Source organism: Penicillium lagena (genome assembly GCF_028827675.1).
Source record: "Penicillium lagena strain IBT 129212 chromosome Unknown utg000001l_segment0_segment0, whole genome shotgun sequence".
NCBI lineage: Eukaryota > Fungi > Ascomycota > Eurotiomycetes > Eurotiales > Aspergillaceae > Penicillium > Penicillium lagena.
The window spans coordinates 5,506,645-5,525,665 of record NW_026623222.1 but is presented as its reverse complement, the minus strand read 5'-3'; the positions used below and the strand labels follow the sequence as shown (position 1 = coordinate 5,525,665).

General features: G+C 53.8%; 10 protein-coding genes across 10 annotated transcripts; 6 read left to right on the top strand and 4 right to left on the bottom strand.

The window, feature by feature from the left end:
- Nucleotides 1-366: 366 nt before the first annotated feature.
- On the top strand, nt 367-1,101 carry N7510_002438 (uncharacterized protein; the record flags this gene model as incomplete). Its single annotated transcript, XM_056974365.1, has 1 exon — nt 367-1,101. The coding sequence occupies one exon, from the start codon at nt 367-369 to the stop codon at nt 1,099-1,101; it is 735 nt and encodes a 244-aa protein (XP_056839482.1).
- A 632-nt stretch (nt 1,102-1,733) lies between these two features.
- N7510_002437 (uncharacterized protein) lies at nt 1,734-2,629 on the top strand (the record flags this gene model as incomplete). Its single annotated transcript, XM_056974364.1, has 2 exons — nt 1,734-1,971; nt 2,025-2,629. The coding sequence occupies 2 exons, from the start codon at nt 1,734-1,736 to the stop codon at nt 2,627-2,629; spliced, it is 843 nt and encodes a 280-aa protein (XP_056839481.1).
- Nucleotides 2,630-2,962: 333 nt separating this feature from the next.
- N7510_002436 (ER oxidoreductin) lies at nt 2,963-4,853 on the top strand (the record flags this gene model as incomplete). Its single annotated transcript, XM_056974363.1, has 2 exons — nt 2,963-3,058; nt 3,105-4,853. 2 exons carry the CDS (start codon nt 2,963-2,965, stop codon nt 4,851-4,853), a joined length of 1,845 nt encoding a protein of 614 aa, XP_056839480.1.
- Nucleotides 4,854-5,004: 151 nt separating this feature from the next.
- Nucleotides 5,005-6,722, bottom strand: N7510_002435 (FAD-binding oxidoreductase; the record flags this gene model as incomplete). The annotated part of the gene is given in 4 exon segments (XM_056974362.1): nt 5,005-5,276; nt 5,351-5,570; nt 5,581-6,315; nt 6,372-6,722. The coding sequence occupies 4 exon segments, from the start codon at nt 6,720-6,722 to the stop codon at nt 5,005-5,007; spliced, it is 1,578 nt and encodes a 525-aa protein (XP_056839479.1).
- A 1,741-nt stretch (nt 6,723-8,463) lies between these two features.
- pex13 (peroxin PEX13) lies at nt 8,464-9,971 on the top strand (the record flags this gene model as incomplete). Its single annotated transcript, XM_056974361.1, has 3 exons — nt 8,464-8,515; nt 8,597-9,121; nt 9,172-9,971. 3 exons carry the CDS (start codon nt 8,464-8,466, stop codon nt 9,969-9,971), a joined length of 1,377 nt encoding a protein of 458 aa, XP_056839478.1.
- A 400-nt stretch (nt 9,972-10,371) lies between these two features.
- N7510_002433 (IQ calmodulin-binding motif protein) lies at nt 10,372-11,938 on the top strand (the record flags this gene model as incomplete). Its single annotated transcript, XM_056974360.1, has 5 exons — nt 10,372-10,467; nt 10,511-10,591; nt 10,652-11,464; nt 11,519-11,664; nt 11,734-11,938. 5 exons carry the CDS (start codon nt 10,372-10,374, stop codon nt 11,936-11,938), a joined length of 1,341 nt encoding a protein of 446 aa, XP_056839477.1.
- Nucleotides 11,939-12,859: 921 nt separating this feature from the next.
- N7510_002432 (Clr5 domain-containing protein) lies at nt 12,860-13,955 on the bottom strand (the record flags this gene model as incomplete). Its single annotated transcript, XM_056974359.1, has 4 exons — nt 12,860-13,227; nt 13,280-13,405; nt 13,454-13,692; nt 13,744-13,955. 4 exons carry the CDS (start codon nt 13,953-13,955, stop codon nt 12,860-12,862), a joined length of 945 nt encoding a protein of 314 aa, XP_056839476.1.
- Nucleotides 13,956-14,432: 477 nt separating this feature from the next.
- N7510_002431 (uncharacterized protein) lies at nt 14,433-14,861 on the bottom strand (the record flags this gene model as incomplete). Its single annotated transcript, XM_056974358.1, has 1 exon — nt 14,433-14,861. One exon carries the CDS (start codon nt 14,859-14,861, stop codon nt 14,433-14,435), a length of 429 nt encoding a protein of 142 aa, XP_056839475.1.
- Nucleotides 14,862-15,382: 521 nt separating this feature from the next.
- N7510_002430 (beclin 1) lies at nt 15,383-17,007 on the bottom strand (the record flags this gene model as incomplete). The annotated part of the gene is made up of 2 exons (XM_056974357.1): nt 15,383-16,872; nt 16,923-17,007. 2 exons carry the CDS (start codon nt 17,005-17,007, stop codon nt 15,383-15,385), a joined length of 1,575 nt encoding a protein of 524 aa, XP_056839474.1.
- A 187-nt stretch (nt 17,008-17,194) lies between these two features.
- N7510_002429 (Myb-like DNA-binding domain protein) lies at nt 17,195-19,009 on the top strand (the record flags this gene model as incomplete). Its single annotated transcript, XM_056974356.1, has 1 exon — nt 17,195-19,009. The coding sequence occupies one exon, from the start codon at nt 17,195-17,197 to the stop codon at nt 19,007-19,009; it is 1,815 nt and encodes a 604-aa protein (XP_056839473.1).
- Nucleotides 19,010-19,021: the final 12 nt, after the last annotated feature.

The following is a 19,021-nucleotide window of genomic DNA, read 5'->3' as shown; positions in this document are numbered from 1 at the left end:
GTCTGTGCAATACATATACTACTAGGTATATCTAAGACCGAACTAAATACACTAGACCTACCTCCTAGGGATTTAGACCCAAGTAGACCATCCCGACATAAGCTTAAACCGTTATGGCTGATCGGGTGCCTCGGAAGGGACTAGTATGTGGGTCAACCTTAATACGCAAGTCACGACGTCACCTGCCACTACTATATACTGCGTCGACTGACCATCCCTAACTTCTGCCTAGTCTCGCTCTTCTCTCTCTTTTTTTCTCTCTTTCTCTCTCTCATCGGTTTTTTAACCCCAGGAAGACACCTACCGCTGTACTTTCACAGCTTATACTCCCTCTGATCTATAACAGTGATTGTTATACTCTCATAAATGGCCGCCGTCGATTGCATGTCCATGGCCTCCATGGCCTCGTGCCATCACCCCCATCATCCCTTCAACAACCCAGACCGCCGCCTGAGCTACTCCAGCTTTGGCAGCAACAACCCCTACGCCCGATACATGTCCCCTTCACCATCGCGGCACCGTCGGTTCCGCTCGGATTCGGTGCCCTCGATCTTGTATTCCGGCACTCCCGAGCACCACCCTGTGGATTCCCGACGGCACCGCGACTGCTCCACCCCCCGACGCCGCGCGAGCGCCCGCCAGCCGCGGTACTCGCGGCTGGTGCAGCCGGATATCATCGACGAGCTGGATAACGTGAGCCTCTACTCGTATCACCACGAAGGCCCATATGATGCAGTATACCCGGAACGAAACAGAGACATCGCCTACAGTCCCCTGGAAGCCGTCAAGGAATCCAACGCCGAGGCCCTGAAGGCCACGCCCCGCGACAAGGTCGTCGACTGCATTAACAGCCACCGACCCCTGGACGGCACGGCGTTCTATCCGCCCGGCACGACGGATCGCAACGGCCAGACCTATGAGTATGAAGAAGGCGCCAATATGATGAACGACCTGAGCAACTTCTTTCGCATTCCGGGACTGCGTTTCACCGACAAGGACTTTGAGAAGGATCCCTTCTATACCCGGCCCCTCTCGAATCCGTTTACGCAACTGCGCAAGAAGTTGAGTCTTCGACGCAAGCGACGCAGTAACACGACTTGACTTGATGGCTATCCTACGACATTTGACTTAAATTGATCACGAACGACGCGACACCGATAAACGAACCAACGACATGAGACTCGACTGATGACTTGGTTTTCTTTCTTCTTTTTTTATTATGTTTAGAATAAACCTCTGTCTTTGCTCTTGGGTGTGTTTTTTGGAACCGACTTTTTGACGTATCTTTCTTTTGTTGCTCGATCCGGTGTTTAATAGGGCTATCGGTGTACAAGGCGTTTCCTGTATGGGAATTTTGGCATGTACAGCCTATCTAGAGTAAATGGTTTTGTTTGAACTTCAATCAACCTCATCTGGTTGTTTAACTCTACTCCTCTAAAACTGTAGACTTCCAGACCGAAGAATTAGCAGTAATCAAGAGGCATAATAGAAATCAGCCTCCCCAACAAGGCATAAATCTCGAGATGATGCAAACCTCATCGCCTCTACCCGCCACACCTGTCGTCAGCCTGAGCTCAGCTCCGATGCTCAAATCGACACGCCGCGCCTCACCCGCATCCAAATCGATTATCTCCATGAACCTGAGCCCTACCCTTATATTCCCCATCACTGTATAGATCAATCTATCCTTTTTGTCATTGCACACACACCTTCGAACCTGCTTGATCATCATCATGACTGAAGTCCAACGCCATCTCCGGCAATCCCTCGGCCCCCTGCACCCACCCCAAGTTGAGCGCCAGGCTATCAAGCCGTCTATCGCGCGCCACGTCAATATCCAAGTCTCAGATCCGCTCGACCATGAAGCTCCCGCCATCCTCCACGAGCCGAGAAGCTACAACGCTACTGAGGCGCGAGGAGCGGCGGTGGTGCTTGTTTCAGGCGCTGGAGGTGGTGTTTCTGGTCCATCTGGTCCATCGCTCATCCTATAAACATATTGAATATCAACTAACTCTGGTATATAGGAATCTACCCCTCACTCGCCGACAAACTCGCCCTCCTCCTCTCCGTCCCCTGCATCCGTCTAGACTACCGCTCCCCAGCTCAGACAGAATACTGCGTCTCCGACATGCGCGCCTCCTTCGATTACCTCCGCGACCAGTACACCTCCTCCCGCTTCGTAGTAGTGGGCTGGTCCTTCGGCGGAAGCCCATGCTTCACGGTAGCAGCGACAGAGCCCGTCCGTGTCGTCGGCGTCGCAACGGTGGCATCGCAAACCGCCAACACGGACGGCGTGCGCAAGCTCAGTCCGCGGCCGTTGCTACTGCTGCATGGCGAGAATGACCGGGTTTTGGCGCCGAGTTGTTCGAAGGCGCTGTTTAATTCGTATGGAACTACGGGGAAGAGGGAGATGAGGCTTTTCCCCGGCGATGATCATGGGTTGTCAAGGCATGCGCCCCAGGCCGAGAGGACGATCTTCGTTTTTGTGGCTAGGACATTGGGGATGGAGGCGTTGTTGGATGCTCCGGTGTTGGATCAGGCGGGTCGGGATTTGGTGGCGAGTCGGAGGGAGAGAGTGCATGAGATGGAGATGGGACATGATCTGGAAGGAGGCGAGCGGTTGTTCTAGTTTCGGTCTTAACTGATAGTTCTCTACCTACGCAGGTATGTCGATCGCTGTATGGATCATGCATGATTCATAGTGTCACGAGTGGGTGGCCGTAGTATAGGGTGGCCAATCAGGTTCTGCCACTGTCATGTTAGGGGCAATCGTCCGATTGATTAGTTATTGGCCACCTGGACTCTTTTCTCGCCTTGACTCTCTTTTCTTTCACTTCTTACTTACATACATTTCTGTCTTCTTGTGGTTTTGTTTTTCTCTCCTCCCAGACTGATATTGTGCGACTGGTTCGCTCCAAATAGAACTAGAATATCTCGGCGATCGAGATCGCGCCCAGGCAAAATGCGCGCCACAACGGAGCTTTTCTATGCCGCCATCTTTGCCTTCCTAGGCGTCACCCACGCCCACCAGCCGAGTTCCAGAGATGACACCTGTGCGGTGAGTATGTCTCTCACCATGCCTTGCCCTCAACTGACCCGTCTAGCTCGACCCAAGGGCCATGGTCTCTGACGCGTGTGTCTCGTACGGCACCATCGACACCACGAACGACCAGATCTACACTCTCCTCCACTCCATCACCCAAGACACAGACTTTTTCTCCTACTACCGCCTCAACCTTTTCAATACAGAGTGTCCCTTCTGGTCCGACGCGAATAGCATGTGTGGCAACATCGCCTGCTCTGTCAATACCATCGAATCCGAGGAAGATATCCCGCTCATCTGGCGCGCGGAGGAACTGAGCAAGCTGGAAGGGCCCAAAGCAAACCACCCACCCCGTCAGATCCAGGCGGAACGACCGAAAGAACGGCCGCTGCAGGGAATGCTGGGCGAGGATGTCGGCGAGAGCTGTGTCGTCGAGTATGACGATGAATGCGACGAGCGCGACTACTGTGTCCCCGAAGACGAAGGGTCGGCGGGTAAGGGGGACTATGTGAGTTTGGTGGACAACCCAGAGCGATTCACCGGATACTCCGGGGAAGGGGCACATCAGGTCTGGGACGCCATCTACCGAGAGAACTGCTTCATGAAAGCCGACGAGCTCCAGCAGCAATCGCTCTTCATCCCTGGGATGGGCGGGGCCGTATCGGATTTCCGGAATGTACTCCAGAAGGAGTCGCAGCGGCTGGACGGCCTCCCGCTGGATAACGAGTGCCTTGAGAAGCGGGTCTTCCATCGCCTCATCAGCGGCATGCATGCCTCCATCTCTACACATCTCTGCTGGGACTATCTCAACCAAACAACCGGAGAATGGCATCCCAACATGCAGTGCTACAAAGATCGGCTACACGACCACCCGGAGCGCATCTCCAACATGTACTTCAACTACGCGCTCGTGTCGCGCGCCGTCGCCAAGCTGCGTAAGCACCTGCAAAACTACACCTTCTGCACCAGCGACCCCGCACAGGATCTCGAGACCAAAGCCCGGGTGGCAAAACTCACCAACGCGCTAGCGGACCGCCCCAAGATCTTCGACGAGGAGCTCATGTTCCAAGACCCGGACTCGATCGCTCTGAAAGAAGACTTCCGTAACCGCTTCCGCAACGTCAGTCGACTGATGGACTGCGTCGGCTGCGACAAGTGTCGGCTGTGGGGCAAGGTGCAGGTGAACGGGTACGGCACGGCGCTCAAGGTGCTGTTTGACTACGACGAGACCAAGAACGGCGAAAACCCTCCTCTGCGTCGGACTGAGCTCGTGGCGCTGATCAACACCCTCGGCCGGATCTCGCATAGTATATCCGCTGCGCGCAGCTTCCACCTCGCCCTGGTGGCGGGCCATGACCAGGCTTTCCCACTGCACGGTGGTGCGCCATACACGCATAATCACAACCACAAGCAGGTCAAGGAGGAGGAGACGAAAGAGGAGAAGCCGAAGCGGCTATTCCGGGACGGCGGCTCGGTGTTCTATTATGAGGATGACGAGGAGGAGTTCGTCTACGCTGACGGGATCTACGAGGGTGGCCGCCTGCCGTGGGAACGGCCTCCTCGCAAGCCAGACGCCACGTTCCTCGATTCTCTGGGCGCAGAGTACACGATGTTTCGTGATACATTCGCCTATGTGTTGAGGAGCTGGTTCCGGCTGCCGAACACGCTGTTACATATCGGCACATCCGAAGGTCATCGACTATGGAACTACTGGCTTGGCCTGCCGGTTCCTCCGCGCGAGTGGAAGATTCAGGTGCCCACGCCACGGTCTGTCCATGTTCCGGAGGGCGAGAAGCATTCTGAATTATGATTTTGCATTTTGTGCCTGTCTGTATATAGTACCTCACATTAGGGCGTTTTTGTTTTGGAGGGTTGGCTTTTTGGGTTGGTTTCGAAGGTATTAGTGAATTCAAAAAGAATTCCATACACTACATCCGATAAGTTTCTGCACTACGTATATTTCACATGCCCAGCTTAAATCCACCCCAGTTCAAACGAGAAAACACCTTGCTCGGGTCATAAGCTGCCCGAATTTCACGCATACGCTTGACGTTCTCCGCGGGAAACCCTACAAAAGGATCCTGCCAGTCACCAGCATCACCCATGTAGATAAACTCCGACGCGATGCCCTTCTCCTGATTGATGGCGTGGAGGTGCTCAGTTAGCTGCCGAGACCAAGCTTCCACGCGAAGATCGTCCTGGGCTAGAGCCCACCCCGTGCTGAATTGCCAAACTGGTAGAATTCACCGTTAGTCCATGTGCTCGACAGACGTTGCATTGCTAGGATTTAGAAAGGACTCGACTCACTCATCAAGGGCTCTGCTTTAAGGCCCCAGACATTGCCAACGCCATTGGTATTGGCAACCCGTAGCGAGGAAGGAGTAATCTCGTTGAGCACGAAAGTCGGGTACAGACCTTCGACATCGGAGATTTGACCAACGGCAGCTTTCCAGGCTTTGTATATGGAGAGGATGGTATCGGAGTCAGGCTTCATGGTCTTATGAGAAAACATGACACTGGCAATGGACTGTCAGTACATAAGAATGAATGAAGAAGCTGGGTTTGAAGTCAACATACCGGAACATTTGCTTCGGCGAATCAAGCTTTGAAGACCACTGGCCCATTGTGGTGACGTTATTCATCCGCATTGTCGCAGGAATGCTAGAGAAATTGACAAACTTGGACGGCGGCATGCTAACGCCCTCCTGAACCCCAAGAAGCGAGGCCGAAGCCACTTTCGTAGTCACATTATAGGAGATTGTTGCGATCATACCCGCCGCAGTGGGACCTTCTTCGTCCACCATGGCAGAGTTGCACATAGCATCGAAGAACTGGGGGAAGGCACTCTCGTTGAACATCTGAATGGTACTAGTGACTTTGGGGACATCGTAGGTCTTCAGAGTAAACTTGGTAACAACACCGTAGTTATTGGCACCGCCCTTGAGTGCCCAGAATAGATCGGGATGTGAATCCTTTGTAGCAGTGACTTGTGTGCCATTGCCAAGAACAACATCATAGCTGACGACGTTGTCCATCGCGTATCCGTACTTGTTGTTGAAATAGTGGAAGCCCCCGATTAGAGTCAGGCCAGGAACGCCGATTGTTTTCATTCGACCACCAATGGCGACTCGTCCGTGGGACTCTAGGGCTGTGTATACATCGTACCAGTTCAGGCCGGGACCGACGTCGATCGAGTCTTTATTCACAGTGAATGAATTCAGGTTGCTCAAGGCCACGAGAACGCCACCGTCGATGTTGTTTGATCCCGGATACTAAATGTGACGGTCAGATAATTATCCCATTCTACTAACCTGTTATGACGACTCACGTTCATATGGCCACCACCACGAACTGCAAACTGGGCATTGCACGAACTAAAGATCTCAATGGCACTGGCCACTGCATCGGCCGTCTCAGGCACAAAGACACATGCCGGGGACAGATCTGCTCGAACGTCCCAGTAGTAATCTGTAGTCTGTTCCGTATAATTAGCTTGCCCTGGGAGAATAGTATCCTTTGCAAAAGACCTCAGAAGCTTTCTGCAGGCGCATTGTTCTTCCTTGGTTATCTCGATAGTGCCAGAAGGCGTGCTAATTGAGCCTGTTCGGACAGCCGAGGCACTGGAGCTAGCAGATGCAAGACTCCCAAGAGAGAATCCGGCAAAGAAAAGAAGCTTCATATTGTCTTGAGCATAAATCAGAATGAGTTGACCTGAGAAATTTCGCGCTCATCGAAAAATAAGGGAAGATTTGACCGACTTTAATAGTCATCGCGGCCGTGCCAGCTCTCCCTTTCACCATACGTACTAGTACTAAATGGAACTTGGGCCCTTCGTCCCGAGTCCGGTTCCAGTATCGCGAACGGTGATCAGAAGGACCGGCAATCGGATCATCATTGCCCAGCCAGTTGAATTCCATACAAACGTGGGCATTAAGCCCATGTAGTTTCCACAACTAGGCTGCGCCCCAGGTAGAAAGGTACACTGTGGATTCAGGCAACAGTAAATTGAGGTACATGGCCACGTTCATTGGCAAGTCCCAAAAGCTGGACTTGATTAATAGTGATTAGGGGTTATGCTCAAGGGACGGTCATTGAATGCGGATCATACTCGTATTCGGGTTCGGATTTGGTCCTCATATAACCATTGGTGTAGTACCTCAGGACCCACAGCCCGTAGCTTGTAGTTATACATAGTGTGTAGTGCTCTGTCCCCCAGAACAATTGCACGACGTGGGATAACCATATTTTGCGCTAAACAAAGTTGTATACGCGGCCGCCTCATCCCTATGAAGCTACGTTTCATTCATAATATGGCAAAGTCATTATTCACTAGCCACTTCTCGAATTGCTGGTGCAGCCGAAAGCAGCGAGCGCACGACCCAGGATATATACAGGAACTTGCAACAGTTCGAAGTATCCAGATTCCCCCAATCATATCGGTTGGAGATGAAGTATAAATAACCGATGATAGAAGCGCTCTGCGATAATCTCAAGGATCGGTTTAAGGTTGGCAGTGATGTTGGCTGCCTCACGGCGTTCTTTGGCCACAATGCGTATATGCAAGACGAGAGAAGCTCCCTGTTTTGCGAAATAACCATGGAGGTATGCTTAGATACTAATCTAGGAGGTTTATGAGGTCGGACAGTTGTTCCTATCTAGGCCAAACTCAGTAAGATACACCTGCAGGTGGGAATCTGGAACCACTCGGAAACAGAAAGGCGGAACTCCTACAAAAGGCGTACTGTCACCAGCTTAGAATGTACTATAGTGAAGATAAGCATTTCTTTAAGAAAATCAATACAAGGCTATACATATACTAGCATTCGAGTTAAAATCACAATATCTTGCTGTGCTATTAGTTATACAAGGAGATGGCATTGCCTTTCCATAGTTAATTATTTCCCAACTTAATATTTGAAGAGTTCCTGCGCCAGGTTACACATGTACAAGATAAGATCGCCGTATGGAACCGGAGATGGATTATTCAGGGTCCGTCCAGCCTCGTCTGAATTCTCTGTCCGGATTTGCCACCACCCCCGACCACCAGCCAACGGGCACACCACCACCACGACGATAAAGAGAGCAGTAAATTAACGGGAAGATCGAAATAACAGTAATAATAATGAAATCGAAATAAATAATCATAGTCACGTCTGTAATCCCATCCCTTATGTACTCTTTACGTACTCGTTAGTTGCGATTTACTCGGTTAGTCATCTTTCCCCATAGTCCCGTCCCTGTCTTCGGCCAACCCCGACCTCGGCATCTTCCTCTCCGCCCACATGAAGTCCGTTTTCCTCCTCTTCCTCAACCTCTCTCCGTCATCCGCTCCACTCTCCTCCATCTCCCCATCGCTCCCTTCTCTCTCCATTTCCTCCTTTCATCGCCGACACTCGATGCCCGGTCGCTGATCGCTCCTCATGGCGTCGGTATCGCCACCAAAGCCGTGGGAAAGGGCTGGCGCTGCTGCGGGTATGTCCCTATTTCTCGTCATCGTGGTGGTGATAATACCCCCAGACACAGCAACCCTCATGCTAATACAAACTTAAATAGGAAACACACTCTCCACCGCTCCCACTGCCGGCGTCCCCTCATCCTCAACCGCGATGACTACCACCAATCCAGTCTCTTCCGCGGGAAACCCCACAACCAACACATCATCAGCAGTCCCCGACCTCCCCTCCCGCCCCAGCACCCTCAACTCCGTCGTCAACAACACCGCCTCCAACTACTCGCCCTACGGCGCCTCCCGCTTCGGTGCTAGCCCCTACGGTGGTGGCTACGGCGGGATGGGAGGTTACTCATCACCGTATTCCCGATTTGGATCAATGGGCTCCATGTACGGCGGGATGGGCGGTTACGGTGGTATGGGCGGAATGTATGGCGGGATGGGCGGAATGGGAGGCATGTATGGCGGCATGCCAGGCCAGGATCCTAATGATCCCAACAGTCTCACCAACTCATTCAGCCAGAGCACCCAAGCGACGTTCCAGATGATCGAGAGTATCGTCGGCGCGTTTGGGGGCTTTGCGCAGATGCTGGAGAGTACCTATATGGCTACACATTCATCTTTCTTCGGTATGTACTTTCGTCTTTCCGGGTGCGAGAAAATATTGACGATTTTGCAGCCATGATCTCGGTCGCTGAGCAATTCGGTAACTTGCGCAATACCCTCGGCTCGGCTCTGGGCATCTTTGCTATCATTCGGTGGTTCCGTACCCTGCTTGCCAAACTCACCGGTCGTCCTCCACCAGCAGACGCCACGTCCTTGACGCCGTCTGCCTTTGCAGCGTTCATGGGGGGTCGCTCCGTGCCCGCCACTTTACCCGACGGTAGTCCGGCACCGCCCAAGCCATCGAAGAAGCCATTTTTTATGTTCCTGGTCGCTGTGTTCGGCCTTCCCTATCTGATGAGCAAGCTCATCAAGGCCCTGGCCCGGTCCCAGGAAGCAGAAGCCCGCCGCCGCCAACAACTCGTCGGCCCCAATGGCGAGCCCCAGTCCGCAGCACTGGATCCCTCCAAACTCGACTTCTGCCGCGTGCTGTACGACTACACTCCCGAGTCGCAGGATGCCAACGGCATTGACCTTGCCGTCGCGAAAGGCGACATCGTCGCCGTCCTCAGCAAATCAGACCCCATGGGCAACGCCTCGGAGTGGTGGCGCTGCCGCGCCCGAGACGGCCGCGTCGGCTACCTGCCCGGCCCATATCTTGAAACCATCCAGCGGCGCACCGCACAGCAGGCTATCACGACAGGCAGCGAGCCTGCCACCCGCACCAGCACGATGAAGGGCGATGGTGCCGCCGAAGGCCGCGCACAGAGCATGTCCTCGCTGTCCAAGCCCGCCGATGAGAAAAAGCCAGAACTTAAGGGCAAGATGGGCGATATCTCGCCGGAGAGTTTCCAAAAGAGTACTTTCTACTCATAGACTTTCTTTATCCGTCTCCTAACCTACTACCTATGGATCATTGATCTTTATATATCCCCACTTTTTTCAGGTTGTCAGTGTTGGATTATTTCAGTTTAGCGATGGTTTTATTATTTTGTCTGATTTTCTTTGACTGCCACATATATCTAGTACCTACTCTTCATGGTGAATGGAATGGAATGGGTGCGAGCATTGAATATCTCTCGTTGTAGAAAATTGTAAAGAGCCTCTCGTACACCCTCCGATTGGACAGGGGCCGCTATTCCTATTTAGGCCAACTCTCAGCAATGCATGATCCTGGATACGCTCTGCTTCCACGCATATCCACGGCCCCCCGCTATCCCTGTTATCTCCCAACCCCATTAATTTCCATTCTTCTGGATCTGAATACTCACTCCTCATGGTCGTAATTCCAAATGCGGTCACCGCAGCGTCGCAAACCACAGAAAGTAGTGATGACGTCACGGGGAAGGAAGAGGCTGCGAAGACAATTCAGGTATCATTCCATGGAATTCGTGATGATAACGGTGAATAACTAGTGGCAGAGGGTCTATCGTGGATATCGAACGAGACGAGAACTCAACGGCTTGGGATTATCGCCTTCTACTCGATGGACGGAGGTATTTATATGTCTTGGTGATTAGAAGAAAGGATGAGAAGGGCTGATATCTGAGTGTTAGGCACTGAAAGATATTCAATGGACTCAGCTTCACGACCTGACAACGTCTGATGACATTTCCCACTCCAGCGAGGAGGGAAATGACACCGCAAAAGCGCGCCAGAAATGGCGGCGGGCCGTCAGCGTTGCCATGCAAGCCGGCCGCAATAATGACAGCAACAACAACTCTAACGAATCAGCCCAAGACCACCTTCAAGATGACCAGTCTGTACCACGGCCCGACATCCTACCAGCCCAAATTTCCAAACAAATGGACCTTAAATACTTCCTGGAAATGGTGGACCTCAAACACAGACACGGCAGCAATCTGCGCGCCTACCACGCAGAATGGAAGAAAAGTCCAACGACCCAGAACTTTTTTTACTGGCTGGATTACGGAGATGGACGGGATGTCTCCTTGGAGAAGCGTCCGCGGGAACGTCTTGAACGGCAACAGGTGAGGTATTTGTCTCGTGAGGAACGCGGGAAGTACCTCGTCAGCGTGGATAGGGCGGGACGGTTCAGGTGGGCGAAGAATGGGGAGCTTGTTACTACGGATGGGGAACGGTTCAGAGATTCCTTGGAGGGAGTTGTCCCTGTTGATGATCCGGCGCCACGGTTTAGGGGGAATGAAAGGGGGGACACGTCCTCCTCCTCGGACTCATCGTCAGCGTCATCGTCAGTGTCATCGTCGGGGGAAAGTCAGGATGAGACTGGGTCCAACGATACTGCTGGAAAGCAGGAAAAGAAGAAAATGGGCTCGAAATTGGCTCATCCAGCAGCCATACTCAACCGTCTCGTCGGCAAGCCATCAAAAAAAGAAGAGTGGATCTTTGTACGGGTACCCTCCAAACTAACCATCCACGAATGCTAACACCCAGCAATCCAGGTCGCAGACACGTCTTTCAGACTATACATCGGGATAAAAGACCACGGCACATTCCAACACTCCTCCTTCCTCCGCGGGGGTCGCATCGCCGCAGCGGGGACGATCAAAGTCCGCGAAGGACAGCTACGCAGCCTGAAACCGTTAAGGTACAGGATATCCTCTTCATCACCTCCACCATCTGCTTAATCAATACTAATTGTGATTTGTTCAACTAGTGGACATTATCAACCGGCAATGGCCAATTTCCACGCTTTCAACCACGCTCTCCAGAATCAGGGCGTGGATATGTCCCGCCTGTCGATGAGTAAATCCTATGCTATGCTTGCGGGCATTGCCGGGTATTCGAAGACGAGACGGAAGGTAAAGGAGTTGCAGGATACGCTTCAGAAAACAGAACAGGGCAAGGAAGTAGAAGAGTGAGGGGGGCATGGTTCTTAGTGTGTGGTGAATGTGGTAAACTGTATTGTTTTGAACGGCGCTTTACGAGATAGACGATTCTACACATTGATAATCTGATAACATATTTGGAGTCTATTGCATGTAGTTAGAGCCATTGTTCGAATTGCGACTAGTCGAGCCCGCAAAGGTACAAGGTAAGAAGTAAAAGGTACGGAGATAGAGTTGAATGTCAGAAATAGCGTTTGACGTTCCATGGACGAGTGGATCGCTTATTTGCACCTACTGTACTCCGCATACAGCAGCCCCAAACCCAAGAGCCCGGATTGATTTGAATTAATATCTAATAATAGCCCTGACAGTAGTTCAAGCCACAGTTTTGCTATTACTATGCGGCGAAAGCTCGGTGAGGCAGTCGGAGCCGAAGCCGGCGATAGATAATAGAAGAGAACGTACTAGTAGTGTAGGTTGAGATCCAGATACACAGACAGACGCTCTAGCTCCAATCCCGAACCCAGGGGTTGACCCAGCTAGTACATCTAAATGAAAATAAATAAAGAACAGCGGATATGCTGACGCTGATGCATGCATGCACGAGATAAAAATAAAGACAAGGGGATATAGACCAGAATGAAAAAAAGACCAGAGACAAGGCAGGGACAAAAAACTAGTCGAGAAGAAGAGTAAGCGCCATGATCACACACAACCAAGCGAACGACCAGAAAAACAATAAATGGATATCCCAGTCTAGTAGTGCTCGGGACCAAAGCCGGTTTAATCGATGAAACGCCCATGCTATGATTTATTCTCCTCGTCTTTGGATGCATGTGCCGGAAGGCGACAAGGAAGACTCCTAGGAAAAAGACCAAAAAAAGACAGAACCTAGAAGGCTCGGAAGAGGCAATGTACAAAGAAAGGTAAAGGTTGGCACAGAAGGAAAGGAAATCACATCCCCAGTCCCTCGTGGCCGTTATGGCCGAATTCTTGGTTGGGATCGTTCTCGCGTGCCCATTTGGACATGGTCAGATCGAGAGTTTGTTGGAGGCCTTCGAGACGAGTCTGGAATGATTCGAGCCGATTCCATTCTTCGGGATGCGTCTCGGGTTCGCCCTCGGCATCTTCGTCGGAGCCGAGTGCTGCTGCTGCTGCTGCTGTTGGCGTTCGTGGAATCGGTACTGGCGGTTGTGCTGCGTGGAGCAGTGATGGATAAGAACGGCGGGATGGATGCATGGATAGTGGTGGTAGGCTTTGGTCGTCGCCCATGACCAGGTCGGGAAGGGAGTCCAGACGGGGTTGGGTTGGTAGATACGGTTCTGGAGATGCGTTAACCCAGATCCAGCCAACAGGGAGGATCGATCCAAATACCAAAATCGAAGGGACTCGGTCCCATGTCCCGGGGAGTGGGAGAGTGCACCTCGGTCATGGGGGAGATGGGCGCTGACGACTCCTCCGCTGGTTCGGGGGTGAAATATGTCATATCAGACGGGGTTTCTATACCAGAATGAGTGGATTGCTTCCAAAACCAGAGACGGAACACACCCGGCTCCGGACTCAGCTTCTCGGCCGGCGTCTTTTGAACATGATTCCACACATCAGGGTACCTCCGGCCGAACCGAGTGATGCGCTTCTTGTCGACGACTTGACCGTGCAGCCGAAAAGCCGTCTGCTTGCCCTGGGCGGCGCGCCTCTTTTGCTTGCGGAGCATGACGTGGACTTCTTTCTGCTTCAGGTTCTTGCGAAGATTCCACTCGGCGAAGCGATCTTTATACTGTTTTTCTCTTGTATAGGAGTTAGGCGCGGACCATCTTGGCGCGGAAGACCATATTTACGAGGCGTAGAAATTGTAATCCCGCTCCATGATGCGTTTCACATCGCGCAGTTTCAGCTGGTCGTTCCGGTAGAGTTGCTCGATCGTCTCGCGGTAGTTCTGCCAGTCTTCCGACCGGCGGGGACGGAAGATGGAGGATGAGGAAGACGGATGAGGGAGTGGAGGTGACTGAGGCGACAGCGTGAGCGACGCCGGTCGAGGATGAGGGTCCATGGTTCGGAGGGGGTGGAAGGTGTCTCTATCTGGCCCTCCACGGACGATGATATACATCTGAAGGGTCCAGAATCTCCCAATAATAAGCAGAAGAATGCGCCATCACGCATAGTCAGGCAACCTCCGATCTAGACGCTCGGGCCAGGAATCTCGACTTCTCTTTGCGGCGAGCTGCACCGGACGCACGAACCCCTGCTTCCGCGGGCGAATCAGCAGGATGGCCCAGTGGAGTCATCGTCGTTGTTGATCGTCAAACGGCGGCGCACGGGGAGATTATCTCCGGCGCATGAGAGGCCAGCAGCGCGTCGGTCTGGCCGGTGGTTCGAAAGTACTACTGCACAGCCGACGCGGCGCTATTCCATAGCGTGCGGCGCACTGGCCACGGGGGTGCATTTTCCGCTGCCTCTTGTCCTCCCCCCATGCGAGGGCCGACCGCTGAGCCACTCCTAACGGGGCAGGAGTCTCTGATCCCGTCGGTTATGCCTCGTGCATGTCGGGAGCGGGCCGAAACTCCCTGACAGAAATCGCAGCGCCACCATCCCGAGGGATGGGATTCGACTGTCTGAATCTGGAGGAGCGCCGACCGTCGTGGCTCCGATTGACTGTTGGAACCATGCCGCTGTCAAAAAAAAAATAGTCTGTCAGCCCCCTTGTTGGCATTCCTGCGCTGGGTCCGCGGATCGTCTTACGCGCTCCCAAAGTCAAAAGTACCCGGTCATATCCTTTCCCCTTCGGCCGGAACTTCCTCGCTTCCCCCTGGCCCATGCACGTCAGGCGCCACTCGAGACTCTTTCTCTCTTGGGCGATGCTGCAGTGATCGCCGCTGGCGGTCGTCGCGGAGAGCTTCCGGCCAAAGGTCCTGGGCACCAACCCACCGTACTTTACGCGGGTCAAGAAAAGTACCATCGGGCACCACTACTAGTAACTCCTGCGTGCAGATTCGATATACGCTAGTGCTTTTGGAACGGATCTTGCTCCCGTGCGGAGATCGCGCCCTCCTGGAGGAGTGACGACGATCGGTCCGTCAGGAATGGTACATACAGGACCAAAGAGAGGATCGTTCCCGCGTGGGTCACCGGCCCACCAGAACCCGCGCCCGTCGAAATCTCGCGGAGAAAGCTGCCACTGCCTCTACCCTAGGCCCACAGACCACCGTTCACCGGGTCGGCTCGCCTGCAGGTACTAGGATGTCAGTCGGCCGCTGGTTCGAGGACCATGGATCGAGAACGATGGATCGTCGCATGGCACACACCTCTCCCCCACTTCCAACGATCCTGGTGCGTCAGCGCGTTAAAGAACAGGATTCGGGTTATGGCTGGGTAAGCAGACCGTTCCGACCCACACGCGAGTGCTGTGCGCAACCGGTCAGCCCCGAAAGGGGTTGTCGCAGAGCAACTAATTAATATGCGGCCTCAGGGGTTGACATTTCAAGGTCGGCTCTTGGCGGAGGAGGCGGTCGGCTGGCGAACCTGGTCGGCGGCTGCCACGGCTGCAGCCGCAACAGCGGCGGAGTTGCTGGAACTGGCACTGGCGACATTGCTCGCGTGCGCCAGCAGGAACTTGCAGCACGTTAGGGTGTACTTGCAGGCGCGCGTCCACGTTTCGTCGTTCTGGTTGAACCCCAGTTTGATGCTGGCATCGCCAATACGGTCCCGCTTGATCTCGTAGGGCAGCTTCAACCCCGGAGCGGTGGCGGCGGCCTGACCGCGACGTGGGGAGGCCACTGCGGCAGAGGTTGATTCGACAAATTGGCCCAGCTGGCGCAGACACTCCAGGAACGCCACCATGCCCGCGTCAAAGCGACGGTGGAGCCAGGGGAGATTGAGTGGCAGATCACCCGAAGAAAAAAGCTCCAACTGCGTGATTTTTGGGCTGTCAGTGTCGGGCTGACTCGCAGACTGCTGCGGGTACTCGATCTTGTCAATCCGCGAGGTGGACCCTAGGGGTCTGATTCGGTAACCCTGAAACTGAAAACCAAGACGCTCCGCAATCGTGGCCAGGAGCAGCGCCGTCTGGCCCCATGCAGCGTTGATCTCCGGCCATTCCACAGATGGGTTGGCCAGTCTGCCAAGGCGTAGTCCATTGATCGTACCGAAATATCCATCATGACCGATGCAAAACGCATCATTGTAGACATTCGTCCGTTGCAGTCGCTCAAGCTGCTGGGAGTCGTGGTCGTAGCGCATGTTCAGCGCATCCCGTTCATTTTGGAACTCAGAGAGCGTCAAGGCAAAGCCGTTGCGATCCCGCCAGAAGGTCTCCTCCTCCACATCTAACTGCCGTGATTCTTCTTCCAGTGCTGCAATCTCCTCGTCCAGCGCCGCCTTCTCTCGCTCCAAGCTTTCCAGCTCGGCAAAGCCCGCTTCTTCTGCTTCCAGACTCCCCTTCAACGCTTTCTCTGCGGCCTCGAGCTCTTCGGTGGTGGGCACAGATGCATTCAAGTTCCGCAGAAACGAAATGTACGCATCCCGCTCTTTCGTCGCGCCCGTCAGTCGTTTCTGGAATGCATCCACCAGCATCTCAGTACATTCCACGCAGATCGGGTGGTCAATATCCGAGCGCGCCGAGATAATCTCAAAGAGCCGGGTCGTCTTCTCGACCTGATCGGAGTAGGACACATCTTCCTGCTGCGTCTGCACGCTGCTCGCTCGTCTAGTCCGGTCGGGTCGCAAGGGAGTGTCGGCCGGCGGCACGACTTGGGATTCTGTCAACATCACGAATGACATGTTCCCACTGTCCCCGCGCGGCATCCCTGGCGGGTTGGACTGGCTGCCCCGGCGCGGGGCCGGGATGGATCGTCTGTAGACGGGCGATGTCGCTTGTTTGGATACTCGATCGTAGAGCTCACGTCGTTCGGGTGGGTAGGATGGGCGGGCTGGTGAGGGGCCATGCTCAGGGACGGTCTTGCCTGTCGAGTCTATGAAAGTCTTAGTAGCTTTTCAAAATTTCTGGTGAAGCTTCACTCACTGACGAGCAAATCAAAAGCCGCTGGGTTGAGCGACTCCAGCGAGCCGTCTAGCCGTAGTGGTGTGCGACACTTCTGGCAATACATGATGATGTGACGTGATCGGGTTGATGATAAGGCGAAGTTGGGGAAAGCGGGATCGGCGTTTGTTTGTCGCTTGACTTCTTCTCCCTGCGACAAACAACACAACAACAACTTCAACACTCCACTTCCTCCTTCTTCTCTTCTCGATGTAACACCCCTCCTTTCCTTTCTTAACACACCCTCTCTCAACATGGACGACGCCCAGGAGAGACCAGCCAAACGCCCGCGTCTCTCCTTCACTCCCGGCTCTCCCTCCCCAAACGAAGTCGACGAAGACTTCGACCTGCCCACCGCACGCGCGCGTAATGACCAGAGGCTCAAGTCGATCTTCGAGAGAATTTTTGACAAATACGGCAAAGACTTCACCGAAGTCGGCGATGAGATTGACTTGGAAACGGGCAAGATTGTGATCGACAATGGCCACTTAGTTGGGATGCGCGCTGAGGACGACACGGGTGACCAGGCGCAGAAGTGGCTCTTCCATGATGCTGTTTCGGGTTTCAAATATACGGGTGACCACGACCCAGAGGCTCGAAGCGTGGAAGAAGGCGAGAATGAACGGGACGTGGTGACGGAGACTGGCGACGTGCCATCCCGCCTTGCGCAAGAAGCTGCCGACTCTGATGACGACAGGGATAGTGTCGACTCGTTGTGGGACTCTGCGCTGGCTTGCAAAGACTCAAATGCCCCAGACAACCCTGTCATCCCGCAAGACTTGGAGCCCAAAGACCCCCTCTGGCAAGTCCCGGACATCGAAGCCAAATTCTCAACCCCCACCACGACCAGACGAGTTCATTTTGCTCCTGTTCTAAACACTCCTCGCTCTGCGTCTCCACCTGGCGCAGGCTCCTTGTGGAGTCTTCCTAAACGAGGTAGACCGCGAACCGAGGGGAAACTCAGGACGACTCCGAGCAAGCGCAAGCCACGAACAAGGCACAAGCGTGACTGGTCCTTTGCACAGACACCAGATCCTGACAGCAGCGAATCCGACGATCCATTGCAGGAGGACCAGGCATCGCCGACGCCTTCAAAATTGATCAATATCAGAAGGAGGGAGATGGTGAAAGCCGATCGTGCGCACATCAGCGGCAAGACAGTCGGTCTCGACAAACCAACCGCTGCGTCCGAAGATAAAAAACCAGATACACAGAGCAATGTGACATTGAAAGCGCCTACTGTACATGGCAATACTCCTATCTGTCAACAAATCGAGACCGTCCACGCTCAATCTCCAGCAAAATCCCCAAGCACACCTAAGCGTGGCGTGACGCCCGACGCAGCAAGGCAGACCGCGCGCATGCGACACATTCATGGCCGAAAATGGAAACAGATTAGTGATTCGCTGCCGGGGTTTACTTGGACGCAGCTCTACCTTTGGAACCAACGTCACTGGACCGAACGCCGGGCGAACCCGCCTCTTCTTTCTGCGCCGTGGTCACAGACAGAGCAAGAGACACTGGCTCGGTTGAAGGACCAGCGCGGTCTCTCTTGGGTGCAAATCCATGCTGAGTTCCCAGAGCGGTCGTTACCCGAGATCGAATTCGAATTGCTGCGTCTCTGGGTCGGGGATGCTGTTTGGAATGACGAGGGCATGGAGAATTCTGCGGTGGATGAGCAGGGGCAGGACCAGCCCAACCCTAGGAAGCCTGCGAGCGAGACGCTCAAGCCTTTTACCGATCAGGTTCCGACGTTTTCTCAACGCCTTCGGAACTTTCCAGTTCGAGATGCGCCGACGCCAGATGCTCCAATGCGGGAACCATTGAAATCAGTCGGCGCTCGAGCCATTGGACCAATCGAGCGTCCTCCAAATCAAGACCGAAAAATGCAGGACGATTTCGAGAAGCTCATCGAGGATGATGAAGATGACATCGTGGTCATTTCCAGCCAAGCATCCTCACCTTCCAAGCTGTCGGCAATCCACCTCGACAGTCCTGCTCGCAGCCGCATCGGCTCCAAATCCCCCGGGCGCCCATCGCCCGCGAAGCGTTTGAAGATGACATTCTAGCTTAGCCCAAAA